This window comes from Rhamphochromis longiceps, linkage group LG4 (assembly GCF_057381845.1).
Source record: "Rhamphochromis longiceps isolate RC_006_pf linkage group LG4, R_longiceps_female_GT1.1, whole genome shotgun sequence".
In the NCBI taxonomy this organism is placed as follows: Eukaryota; Metazoa; Chordata; class Actinopteri; order Cichliformes; family Cichlidae; genus Rhamphochromis; species Rhamphochromis longiceps.
Window position 1 is genome coordinate 9,159,003 of NC_140560.1, and position 13,957 is coordinate 9,172,959.

Here is a 13,957-nt window from a genome sequence, read left to right on the forward strand (position 1 = left end):
GCGCTGAAAGCTTCACAGCACCGTCTGGATAAAAATAGATACAAGATGACTTTTTCATTCTGAGAGCATTTTGATGAGCAAACCCACAAGTTTGCATGTCATGGTAATCTTTGTTGTTTCTATTATTTTGGTTTATATTTTTGTCACTGAATGCTTTCAGTAGTTTTTGAAAGTTTCACCTCGAAAAGTAAATCCACATGACCATGATTTCATGGAGCCCATTAGTACTTTGCATTTGGTCTCAGCATATTTAGTCCATTTCTCTCTTAAAGAATAGCTTCTTCTCTTTGAAAGATCTACTTTTCATCGTTAGAGAGCTTACAGGTTTATATCTTGACCAGTTTAGTGTTTTCATGAAATCAGCAGGTACTGATTTGTGTTGTACATCACACTTGCCTTGTGCCACAGGTCAGAAGTTATTTCGACGTGCAGGCGCGAGCACAGATTCGACTGAAACCAGCTGCACACAGGCTGAGGCAACATTCCAGGAGGAAAATCCTACTGGGATCGGCAGCAGCATCAACCCTCCGATCTCTCCACCTACACCAGAGATGCCACATCACACCTCAGGCGATTTGGTACCAGAGAAAAACCTGAAGTCGTCTTCTGAGATCGATGACTTGGAAGCCTCAGAAGAGATGCACCCTGAAGGCCAAGAGGCAGAAGGGAGCACAAGATAGGATGACTGTTTCTGCAGGTTTTCTAACCATCTTAGAGCAACCAGCCTAAAAGATGCTTTAAAAAAAGTTACTGTGTAAAATGTAAATAAAAACAGAATGCAATGATTTGCAAATCTCAAACTCAGAACACAGAAAACATGTCAAATGTTTGAACTGAGAATATATCATTTCAAGAAAAATGCTAGCTCATTTTAAATGTAATGGCAGCAACGTGTCTCAAGCTGAGATAGGGCAACAAAAGTCTGGAAAAGTGACACAAAGCAGGATAACTTGCAACTGCAGTAATTAACTGACAACAATTCAGTAGCATGACTGGGTATGAAAAGAGCTTCTTAGATTGACAAAGTTTCTCTGAAGTAAACATGGACAGAGGTTCACCAATCTGCAAAAAACAGCTTTACTCTAAAATTATGGAGCAATTTGAGAATATCTCTGTGGCTAGCATTCCAAACAGTTCAGAACAAACAGAAAATACAGCAAAGACAACCCCAGGACTGTTGAGCAGATACTCTTCTTTCAGACAAGAATAGGGCAGCTCTCGTCTCCCAAAGGTCAAGCCTCCTCGTTTCCCAGACATTTACAGATTTTGTTAAAAGAAGCTGGGATGCTACTCAGTATGAACCTGTGCCAAATTCCAAGTTATGTTGCTGTCATCAAATTCAAAATGACTGTTGAGTGTTTTCCATCAGATGTAGGTGCATTGAATTATGATCAGCTGAGGCAGTCATCGGTGCTACCTGTCAGTTGATTATAACGTTTTAGTGTAGATTTTTCTATCAAACGGGGGACGGGCTGGAGTTTCTGTCAGCTGATTCATCTGGTGTTTAATTACAGAGCAGAGGAGCAGCCATATTATAGATTTCGTTTCAGATTTTAAACAAAATATTTCTTAGAACTCTGGAAATCAAGCAGCTTAAAGTTAGTTTTGACCCCCTTACTGTGAATGGTTGAAGCAAATGATATGCATGATATGCATATGTAAAATACCAACTGATATATTGCCTTCAAACATTCATGTGCGCATTAACATACAGTAAGAGTCAAGTTGAATTTTACAACAGTAAACAATCTTTTCTATAGAAACATTTACCCTATTAACAAACATAGTGTACATTAGCCAGAGCTGTGTGAAGCAGAATCTGATTATGGGACATGTGAGATGTTCCCGTTTTTATTCACAAAATGTACTTTTGACTCATCTCTTACCACAAGGGGTTGCTACAGAGCGATGTATGCCAGATGCCTTTCCTGACTCAGTCTCAAAGGGTATATGTGTGTCCAGCTGGAATTGAACCAGCAAACTTTCACTTGCCAAGCAAAAGTGTAAACACTACACTAGAAAACTACTTTTTACACAATAATGGAACCTGAGCAAAAAGTGGGCTTCTGCCACAGAGAAGCTTTGCCTCAGGTATTCACTGTATGAGGGAGAATACTCTTCTCTCCAAAATATTATCCTTAAAATGTAAGTACTATATCAGAGGGACAATCGGGGTTAGGGTGCTTTGTTTTTTCAGTTTCACTGGTTGCCTGTATCTTATGTCTTACTCTTACTTACGGGCTACTTGAACATACTGTATGCATTTTCTACTACTTACAAAATGGATTGTTTTCCTTGACTCTAAAGTAGCGCATCAAATAATAATTTATGAAGAGGTTTTGTGTTTTATTATTTTATTATTAAAATTAGGTGACAGGAGAGGAAATGGTTATTTTTCCAGCTATTACTTTGGGGACACATTTTTAAATGAATTGTACAAAAATAATTTACTAAGGTTTATGGTAGATGCACTATTGATGCTTTATTGAAACAGAAATTTAGCTAATGTCACAACACTTATCTTCAACCCTACCAATATAAAACGACATAAATCACTGGCAAACATGACATGGTGGTTTTGCCTCTGCAAGAACAAAAGTCAAACCCCTAAATTTAGCTGGATGTTTTCTTAGTTGCTTTGAGCCCGGTGCTGGTGGAAGGTTTACTGTAAAGAGTAAAGAATGGTTGGAATGAAGATTAAAAACTAATTGCACTTATACTTTAGATAATTATTGTTCTGCTGCTTTGCATTTAAATGAAATGAAGATTAATTTTATTGTTTTTGTTTTGGGTTTTTTGTTACAATTCTAATGCAAAAATAAGTTTCTATATTGAAAAAAGTCTTGAAAACTTGATGTGATTACATCACCGTCTAGATGTTTGATGTGTTTGGAATCTTTTTCGTTTGTTCTTGTTGGTGTTTTTGAGCACAGAAATTCTTTCGTTGTAACTTCTGTCACCACATGTCCAGGGTTCGGGTAATTTCTGATTAACTGTGTCTGATTTTTAGTCTTTCTTTGTTCAGTTGGGAGTTGATCATTAAACGCAGTAGTCATGTTAATGATTCTTGATCATTTGTAATTCAACCCGAGTCTTAACTGTGTCACAGACAGAGTAATAAGTTAAAGTCAATGAAAAGAAGAAAGAGAATGAAATTAATAAGAGGTAAAGTAAAACATCTATGGCTCGCTGGAGCTCTACAAGAGTCCTTCTAGAGCTAACTGTACTACTCCACACCCATCTTCAAATTCTTTTTTTTTTCTTTTCCATCTTCAAATTCTTTGTAAGTGATCGCTCAGAAATACTTTGGACTGATTTATCATCGCTCCAAGTGATGAGACAAGGGTACAAAAGTCTGGAAAAGCAAATAAAAACTGGGATTATATGTTCTGCACCAGAAAATCCGCTCAGGTCTGGGTGACATAAATTATCAGTGAGTGTGAGGGTCTGTGAAGATTTGTGTAGCTCTTTTTTTTTTTTAAATCACCCAGCGTACTCTGCTGGGTGAAAAGAACTTACATTGCAATGTGACAGCTACGCACCTCAGACTGCAGATTTCAAATAATAACAGGAATGGCTACTTGATTTTACAGCCAGTTGTATACAGCCTAGTCTAGGCCTAAGTGATGCTAAAAACAGTTGGAGGATAATTTTGGAACTAATTCAGGTAACTGGCAGCATGTCAGTAACATGACTGGGTATTATGGAAAAAAATCTTTGAGAGGCCGAGTTTCTCAGACATAAAGATGGGCAGACGTTCTTTCAGGTGCTACCTTTAGAGGTTGCCAAAGCAGATCATCTGCCTCCATCTTCCTACTCTGTTACAACAACAATCTACATGTCATCCTTCATTACATCCATGAATGTTCTCTGTGGTCTGCTGCCTGGCAGCTTTTTTCCTGTGATTTGGTTTCTTTTCGGACAGAGAATCCAGGTGAACTGTAAGCCAACCACAATGTGTCACTACTAACCACATGAGAATGTTCAGTCCACTCATTGGGCAAAAGTGCATTGGGCCAGGGGCAACAATACATCAAACCAAGTCTCACTAACAATTTGTAAACCTACTCTTTCGCTTTTGCTTCTGTCAGGAATACGGTTCTGTGTTCTGGATTACTGGAGAACATGGAGAATTTCCATTCATTTTACGGCTAAGTGCTAGCCCATACAGACCTTTTCATATCTATAGTACATTGCCACAAGTTTTTTTTTTTTTTGTTAGCTCAGACTTGCAATGTTGGTTGGTTCAAACTGAAGTCAGATCACATTCACCCCATAAACAGACTGCTCCTGAGTTAAACTGGAACCACACCGAGATGAGCTCCTCCAAAGGGTCAGCTTTTAAAAAAAAAGTTTTCTGTTTTTATATACCACTCTGAATTGAATAATTGGTTATTATTAATGTCTTCCAAATTGTTTCTTTTTCTCCCATCTCCCTCTCCTCACCCCCAGCAGACAGCTGCCCCTCCCTGAGCCTGGTTCTGCTGAAGATTTCTTCCTGTAGTTTTTCCTTCCCACTGTCACCAAGTGCTTGCTCATTTGGGGCCATCTGATTATTGGGGTTTCCTTGGTATAACTGTAAGGTCTTTACCACACAATATAAAGTGCGTGGAGGACTGTTGTTGTTGTTCTCTGTCAGAACTGATACTCTGACAGGGGACAAAAAGAGACAGCGACTATATATACACCGGTACACAAAAGGGTGATTAGGGAAGTGGAGACAGCTAGGAAAAGCAAAACACGGCTGAACAAAATCACAACAGAAGTGACAAAACTCAAAAGGAAGGAAGACTTTTTAAAGAAACTTGTCAAAACTCAGCTCTTCAAAAAACGTCAAGCTTTTTTGCTCAATTATATACTTTTATTTACACTATTTATTTATGCTGCAGTACGCCAGAAGAAGCACTCAAAGCGCTTTAGGCTACATACTTCATTCTCCTAGTCACACAACACCCAATTGTTGCCGTAACAAGACAATAAAAAGACACAGTGATGATTAATAAATTAATGCCAGTGTCCTTCCGTTTCCACGCCTTTTTCCACTCTCGTGCCAGCAGAGACTCTTTTGATTGGCTGTTAAATAGCAGCCAATCTCATCGATCTCAGAAAGCTTTTTTTTTTTTTCTCACTGAAAACAATAATTAATTATCCTGTTGGGATTTTTCATTTCAACGAAATGTATAATCGTCTTGTAACACACACCTCAGCGTACCTTTAGATTGAAAAAACAAGGTCTCTCTCTCTCTCGGACTGACAATAAGCCCCTCCTCTTGTACGGAGCAGCCCTCGCTCCTGGTGGATGATGTTGTCAGGGTGGGCGGAGTCTCTGGCTTTGCAGAAATCGAGGAGACTGCTTCTTTGCAACAGCAGTGGTGCCGGCAGTTTTGCGTGTGGATCTTGCTGTTGTCACTGGATCATCAGTAAGTGTTCTCAAAGCCTTTATCATTTTCACATGGGTAGCTTAGATGAGATCACAATCGCTGTGGAACTGGCACATCGTGATTCTGTCAGGTCTGTTAAACGTCAGTGCACTGGGATCTGCAGCAGCCCGCAGCAGCCTCGACTGGATAGCTTTTAATGAAACGTCTGTCTCATTTTAACATATTACTAGTTTGGATTGGCCAGCCTATTACGATTTATGAACCTCTAATCTCTGTGTGAACCAGCCAGAACCAGTGGGATCCAGATTTTTCAGAAGAGCGGAATGCCAATAGCACACACATACTGTCTTTATTGTCCTGGTTTATGGCAACTCCAGTCTGCAGCAAAGGGCGGCCGTGTAATCAATACCTTGTTTACATGTATTCAAATCAGGACTCTTCACAGCGACTCCTAAAAGCATCAAACATGTACTGCGACATGAACGAATTTAAAGGTTATCAGAATAACGATATATAAAATAAGGTGTTACTCGCTATCATTACCGACACGAGACACTATATTAACAAATTTATTTTGTTCTGGTTGTTCTTAGATAAATACTTGCTGTATAACTGAAGTAAGGAGTTTAAATGTTTTATTTTATAGATTATTGGTCCAGGTTTGTATCACAATGATAAACAGAGAAAACATAATCGCGTTATGTCTGTGTAACATTTTATGTACGAACGAGTAGCTGAAAAAAAAAAGTTCCTCTGATGTTTTTCCTTAATAATTTCTTTAAATTGGGATTGCTCAAAAATCTGATGTGCATTCTGTCAATAAAATAAAAGCAGGTAAATCACTTTTATGAATCGGGACATATTAAAATGTAATCTGGTCTTAAATTTGGGTATATAGAAACAGTAAACCTGAACGATATACATATATTGGTTGTATCATTGTTTTTTTATATATATATATATGAATAACAAAACATAAATCAAAATCCCATTACTTATTTAGGAAACGTAATCAATGCTGAAGTGGTGTGTTAAAAACTAAGTTCATCCTTACTTCCATAGGAATAAGAAGTATCTGCTGCTCCTCTGTTCCATTCTAAGAAAGCACAAAATTGCTTTCCGGTGTTATGCAGATGATACTTAGTATCGTCTGTTGCATGTTGTGGTTAGTCACTTCTTTCTGTTTCGTCTTCAGCTTTTGCAAAATGCTGCTGCACAGGTTTTAACTGGAACATGGATGCGAGAGCACTGCCTGCCTGTTTGAGGGTCCATTTTAACATTTTACTTTATTTGTTTGTTTGTTTGAAATTCTTTATTTAAGAACAGCGTCAGTCAGAAATGGTACAAAAAGTTTCCACCACACATTATTATACAAAGTTCTACCACAATGTGTTTATGTGTTTCCAGTTTCCAGGTTGTTTCTAGCTCAGAGGGTGACACTGCAGGGACAAAGATCACTGTCAAAGACATGATACTGTTATCTGTTGGATTGGCAAATACGACCAAGAAAAGTCATTATTTTATATGTGAAGTCACAGTTTCAGATTTGACACTTGAAGTGTCTGAATCTGACATAACCCAGAAAGGTTTTCCACCTGTGAATGAGTAAAAAGACAACTTATCTTCCAGCCTTATAAAAACTGCAGTGTCTCCGACATTGAACATTTGGGTTCTTATATTTGTCTTGATGTAGGGTTTTGAAATGTGTCATCACGGTCTTCCAACAATGCTCTCTCCAAGTCAGCTGTTAGTTGAAGACCATTGGCATTTGCCAATACTACCCCAGGCTTGCTCTGATCGTCTAACCCCCACCTCAGACTCCCATTTCTCTTTGACAAATGAAGTATTGTCATTGTTAGCAAAGGAGAGCGTATTGTATAGTTTACATATCCCTTTAGTTAAAGTTTTATTCAAAGCAAGGTTTTTTAATTTTTTGGAACTCTCATTCTGATGTTGTTAAATTTACAGGAGTATGATTCTGGACGTAATAGTTCTGCAATTAAAGATATTTTAAAAAATAGTTTTGCTCCAAACTGCATCCTGTAAAAAGAAAAGGCTATGAAATTTACCCTTTTGTGTGAATGAAATACAGGTCCTAAGTAAGGATTCAAGTTTCAGTTAGTAGTTTCCTTCCATTAAACTTTGTAGTCTTTATTGCACTGTTAAGGTTCAAATATTGAGGAAGGAGAGTACAAACAACCATGGTCCAGAACTTGGTCAAACAATTGATTTTAATGAAATACACGCGTGGGGGGGGGGGGGACCAGCTCCGTTTGCAGACAGCGCTGATCTCCGACTAATCAAAGCATAAGCATTTGATTAGTATACCATCAGGGCTTGAATTTAATGACGCCCCCTCATGCGTCATCAGATACGATATATGCATACGTCAATTCAAAACCACAATGACTTTTAACACAGTTTGAAAAGGAACATTGTCTCTATCTTCATGGCAGATGTTTCCTGTCAACCTTTTGACTACCGCTTCTCCAACCCGCAGTTACAAGTCAACATGATTAACCTCTCAAAACCACAATAACAATGACCTATAAATGATTCTCTCTAACTGAGTGTGTGTGTGTGTGTGTCGTCCTTAAATGCTCTGTCATCTCACCCGTTGCACTTCTGTAAAAGCACGCTCTGCAAACCTGCAATTTCCTGTCAGCCTGACTTTTGCACAGAGTGTAGTCAGAATCAACAAAATCAGCACATACACACTTAAGATTATAACAAGCATTCAAAAGCATTTAAGCTTATAGATTCAACTCAACAGTTTAAAGTGGTTATAACTGCACCTGTAATAAAGGCTAATTGGGTGCCAATATGTTTAAACTAGAGATGGACCAATCCGATATTACGTATCGGTCCGATACTGACCTAAATTACTGGATCGGATATCGGAGAAAAATTAAAAAATGTAATCCGATCCATTAAATATCACGAAAGCACCTCACAAAACTTGCAACACGCCCTAACTCACCTCAGAACATTAGCACGTCGGAGCAGTATGCATCACGTGATAGAGCGGCTGTGGCATGCAGGACCTGTTGGTGGTCTGGATAGCATTTGGAGCGTCGCTAGCAACCCGGCATTTCATCTCCGACAAAGTTATCCCGAGAGAAGTAAAGCAAGTGTGTCAGTCCATCTCTGAATGTTTGTAAAGCATTCCTGCGTTAAGCTTAACAAAGGATATATGGAGCGACTGCCTCTTCTCTCCCCCTCCCTCTCTTGCTGCTACTTCAATCATGAAACTGCTTAATGATCAGCTGATCGGCTTTTCTGTCGTGAGTCCGTCTCTCTTGTTTGCTTTTGGCCCACTTTGCACCAGAAAGAGGAAACCAGCGGATAAACAACAGCAGCACGTTTAAGCTTGATAAGCTGTTGTTAGAATTTATTTAATATTACTTTCTACACCAGGATCTTTTTTTACGTAGCTGACATTGGTAACTGTGCAGGGGCGGATCTAGCAAAGTTTAGCCAGGGGGGCCGATAGGGCATTAACAGGGAAAAGGGGATCACAAAGACATACTTTTCTTTCTTATTCTCATTTAAAATGTCTAGCTTTTAATAAATAATTATCTGACACCCAAAGTTTTAATTTAATGCAAAATGAATAGAAGTCCATTACTGTATATAGTAACTATTAAGTCTAATATATATACCCTAGTAAGCTATAGTACTTTTTCCTTTGGGAAGGTACCATCTGTGCAGTCTGCAATTTTGTTGAAGAAAGATGTTGAATCTATTTAATATTTTAATATATTGAAAAATAATTTATTTCTGTGCATTTTTTTTTTCACACTGCATCAAATTAAGGTTGATTACGTCGATTAAGCATCATGAGGTGGAGCGTGAGGGGTGGTTCCCTATTTTTTATTTATTTATTTTTGGGTTTTTTTTGCATACAGGTATAACAGAATAGCTTTAGTGTAGTTGTTGTTTTAAACTTGAGTATGAACTTATACAAAATGCAGCAAGATATTTAAAAAAAAACAGTTTTGTTGATTAAAACACACTATATCGGATTCATATCGGTATCGGCAGATATCCAAATTTATGATATCGGTATCGGACATAAAAAAGTGGTATCGTGCCATCTCTAGTTTAAACATCTGAATGCAATATCAACACTGTAGATTATATTATTAGTGCAATCGTAATGATGATGATGATTATTAACAATAGCAGTAAAATAATTTCCCTGATCTCCACAGCACCAATGAAGTAGAGGAATTGATTGTGCTGCAAGGTAGTAGCTTCTTCAGCATGGTAGAGCCATCCCTTCTTTCTTTTCCCAGCTGCAACACGCTGAAACTGATTCTAGGTTTCTTTCCCTGCCAGATAATCCATTTGTCCCAATTGCTAAACTGATTATCGCTTACTGTATGTCTACCGATAGGATTCAAGGATGTATGAAAGGCAGGGGAGGATATTCATGTTGACAGCGATAATCTTTGTGTTTAGATTTAAAAATGGTATAAGGTTCCATCTTTGCAAGTTTGATTTTATTTAATAGGATAAGGGATTGTGATTGGCTTGTGAAAGTTTTGTTGGGTAGTTAAGCAATTCAGCATCCCAACAGAGATTGAAGCTGTAGCTGTTCTTTGAGTCAATACATTTTAATGTCAAAGCCTGTGTTTTTCATATATTGATTTTGTAACCTGACAGTTTTCCAAAGAAAGCCATAACTCTGTAAAAACTCTGTTTCTGGCTCCATCAGGAAAACAACAACTTTGTTACCTTACTAATTGTCTCAGGGGCTCAATGAACAACACAAAGAGGAGAGGGTGATGGTGATGATCACTTTCATTTCAGCCTAAAGTGTTACTGCATTAGGTGCTCGCTGCCTCTCAAATGAGATCACAAAATAGATTGCAATGCGTGTAATAATGCATGTGCGTGATTGCATTATGGCTTGTTTCTGCAGTCATATATAGTCTGGTTTTATGGTTGCTGGTTTATCAATCAGCTGTGAGTGTACGACATAATTGTAATGATTTTGTAATGGTTTATAAAGTCAGCAGGTCAACATCATTTCTTCCTCTGAATGAGCCACTGTGTAGTCTGTAATTTAAAAAATATATATATATATATATATATATATATATATATAAAGCAATAGACCTTTCAGCCCAGTTCTATTTCTTATGCATAATCCATCATATAAAATTGGCTCAAATGAAAAAGTCTCTTTTAAAAAATTGTTTTATGAGTTTTAATCTTTTAACTTTATGCACTTTGCATTAAGCAAATATGAAATTATATGCAGCAGTCTTTCACTTAAGACATTAGTTTAATATTTAAACCTATTTTCTGCATATTCCAGCATATAAAATAAGTAAAACTCAGCAAACAATAAATAGAATCAAAGATTCAGCAGCACCGAGTCCTGTCGCTCTTAAATCTGTTGTCAACTGTTTAGCAGGAGTGGGGCGGGTGGAGGTTTTCCCGGTGCAACAGCGGTCATGTCAGTGGGGGGATCCCAATTTAAGGCCTTTTTTCTTTAAGAGTCTTTGAGATATTTGTGTTCAAACAGCTTGCAGAGGTCTGAAAGTCGACTAACACACCAGAAGGTTGAGCAGAAGACTTGGATGATTTGACATGGAATGACTTGGAACCCCCAAACATTAATGCCCTCTGATTTCTTAAGTACTTAACACAGTTGGTTTGCCTGGCCTTTTTTTACATAACATAGTGTCGAGCTGTTCTCTCAATGGGTTAACATTTTGAACTTTGAAGATCTTGATTTACAAATAGAATACTAGCATAGTGAAACTATAGACAGTGCACAAGTGAGATGAAGAGGAGATTTCAGGCACGATGGAGTGGGCGGAGACAAGTGTAAGGGATGATTTGTGACAGAGGGATTCCAGCAAGATTTAAAGGGAAAGTTTACAAGATGGGAGTGAGATATGCTATGATATATGGTTTAAAGACTGTGGTAACAAAATAACAGGAGGCAGAACTGGGGGTAGCAGATTTGAAGATGCTAAGAATTTCCCTGAGAATGACCAAGATTAGAAATGGGTATATCAGAAGGACAACTCAGGTCAAGCATTTTGGAGAGAAAGCTAGTGAGGCTAGGTAGAGATGGTTTGTGGTGCAGAGGAGGGAATAAGGTGTCAGCAGAGAATCTGCAGAGAATGTTAAGTTAAGTTTCTTGGGACTCTAGCCCATAGCTATAATCTATATTGTATACATTGCTGTGCAAAAGTCTTAAGCCCGCTAGACTAGACTCCATCGATTGCATTTTCATCCAAGTATTAAAACAATCCTTTGTACACCACCACCGTGGCGGCATGCAGAGATTAAAATACAAATTTACATGATATTTGGAGGCGGTGCAGTTAACAGTAACATTTACTTTGTTGTTGATGCTAACATGGATGTGACAGTTGGTATTTACCTTAATCAGAGGATGTATCTTTTTGTGAGTAGGTGTATACTGACTTCAGAATTCATAGAGGTCCTTGTTCTGTTTCAGAATTCATACCACAGCCTTATGTAGTATTTTAGGTGCTCAGAACAAAAACATTTCATATATTTACAGTTTCATTAGATACATTCAGTGTTAGTAGCTGTGCTTTGGATTTCTTAGCTGCTGTATTCAATAGTACCACCGCACACACAACAGATTTGTTGTCAAAGTAAGTTCAGTTTGTTTAAGGACAGGGCAGAAATGCTGCAGGTTTAGGCAAAACAAACAAACAATCACACAAAAACTGTAAATATAATTCAGATGTTCTGGAGAACAGTTTGGTTTTGTTTTTTGGTGGGTTTTCTTACGCTTCACAGGTGGACATTCTGGTGACCTTTGGATCATTGTCTGCATAACCCTTCAGGGTTTAAGCTGATGACTGAACTGTTTCTTATTGTTAAATTATGACCCAACTGAGACGTCTAGTTCTTTAGATGTTTCTCTGGGTTCTTTTGTTACCTCCTGGATGAGTCATTGGTGTAGTCTTGAAATAATTTTGGCAGAGTTCATTTTTAACATAGCTGGTTCCTGCTAGTCACAACGGATAGCTGGTTCTGCTGGAGTTCTCTTCTTGGTAACCATTAACAGCAGTCTCACTTGATGTCATGCCTACTTATTTCAAACAACTCCAGCAGTATATTCTCTGATTTAAAAACCTATTTTGAAGCTCCCTTTTCTTTCAAATATTTAAGAGAAAACTGTACTCTTAAACATTAGATTGTGTTTCTGGATGTTTCCCAAACTGGTTTTAAAGTCGTCTTAAGCACAAAATCTGTATTTTTATTAATTCTTAATGATCTTTTACTACTTTTTAAGTGACTTTGACTTTCTTGTGCTCTGCTGCTTTAGACACAATAGACCACACTCATGGTTCATTAAAACACTATGTGGGCCTTAAAGGTATAGCCTTAGAGTGGTTTAGGTTCTTTTAACACATAGAACCTTCTTACCATCTTGGTGATCTATGTCATATGGAGTCCCACAATGATCAGTTCTCTGGCTAATCCTTTTTTCCCTTTACCTTCAGTGCCTGGCATTGATTTTTTTTTTTTTTAAATTTTAAAAGATGGCCTTCCACATTTCTATGTGCCTGGCACGCATGCCTATAAAAAGAAATGTCTCCCTTAAACACTCCAGTAATGGTTTAGGGGAGATGGATGAAAACATGGAAAGCTTTATGATGTCATTATGTTCTGACCCAGCAGTGCCTGTGCTGCTCCTCTCTTGGACTTGGTCCTCTGCAGCTAAACTCACAGTAACAAACCTTGGTGTGAAACAAGACTGTAATTTTAAACTAGATAAGATAGATTCTTTCATTAAAGCATTTATCACTTTAGTCCAATATCCAGAACCAAATCCACATTATTATTTTAAGTTTTTGAGCATCTCCTTCATGCTCTGATAACAATGCAATTGGACTATTATAATGCACTTTATGTTGCAATGTTTTCTTTGGTCAATCCAAAATGCTGCAGTTTTTCTCTTAACTGGTACTCACAAGCATAAACACATCCCATTGTCCCTCCACTGGCTTCCTGTTCATTTTTGAATATTTGATCAGTTTTAAGACCTTTAATGCATCAGCACCACTGACTCCATCTGTAGGAGTCCTTAAAACCTGGATGAACAAGTTTTTTCAGGTATTATCCCGAATTTGTGGAATGAGCTCATTGCCCATGTTAGGATGGCCCAATTACTGCCTGTTTTAAAACTCTTTTTTTAAATTTTATTCCTCTGCGTTTGACTCTGAATAACTCAGCGTTTAACTTTTTTCATTGCCTTTTATAAAATAATTTTATTGATTTGTTGTGCAGTGTTTTGGTATTTTGTTTGGATTTTACTGCACATTTTATTGCACACATATTACTCCTTCCTATAGGTTTATTGTAGAACAATTAAGGTCTTCACCTTACAATATTAAGCACCTCGAGGCGACTGTTGTTGTTATTATAAATAAAATAAAATTGAATTGAACTTTAATTTTACTACTGAGTGGGACCAAAAATATCTCATATAGAATCACCACTCCCATTCTTTAAAAAAAAATGCATAAACAAAAAGGTTTGCTCACACTTCCATTACCTGATATTACTGCGGC

At 37.7% G+C, this 13,957-nt stretch overlaps 2 protein-coding genes across 2 annotated transcripts in view; both read left to right on the forward strand.

Annotated features, from left to right (window-relative positions):
* pdxdc1 (pyridoxal-dependent decarboxylase domain containing 1) overlaps positions 1 to 3,061 on the forward strand; it is a 34,150-nt gene extending 31,089 nt beyond the window's left edge. The window contains exon 23 of the mRNA XM_085403118.1: positions 409 to 3,061. Coding sequence (XP_085259244.1) covers positions 409 to 680 — 272 coding nt within the window. The 3' untranslated portion in view covers positions 681 to 3,061. The remainder of the gene's footprint in view (positions 1 to 408) is intronic.
* Positions 3,062 to 5,297: 2,236 nt separating this feature from the next.
* Positions 5,298 to 13,957, forward strand: part of abat (4-aminobutyrate aminotransferase) — a 28,924-nt gene continuing 20,264 nt past the window's right edge. The window contains exon 1 of the mRNA XM_085403119.1: positions 5,298 to 5,420. The gene's annotated coding sequence lies outside the window, so the exon portion shown is untranslated. The remainder of the gene's footprint in view (positions 5,421 to 13,957) is intronic.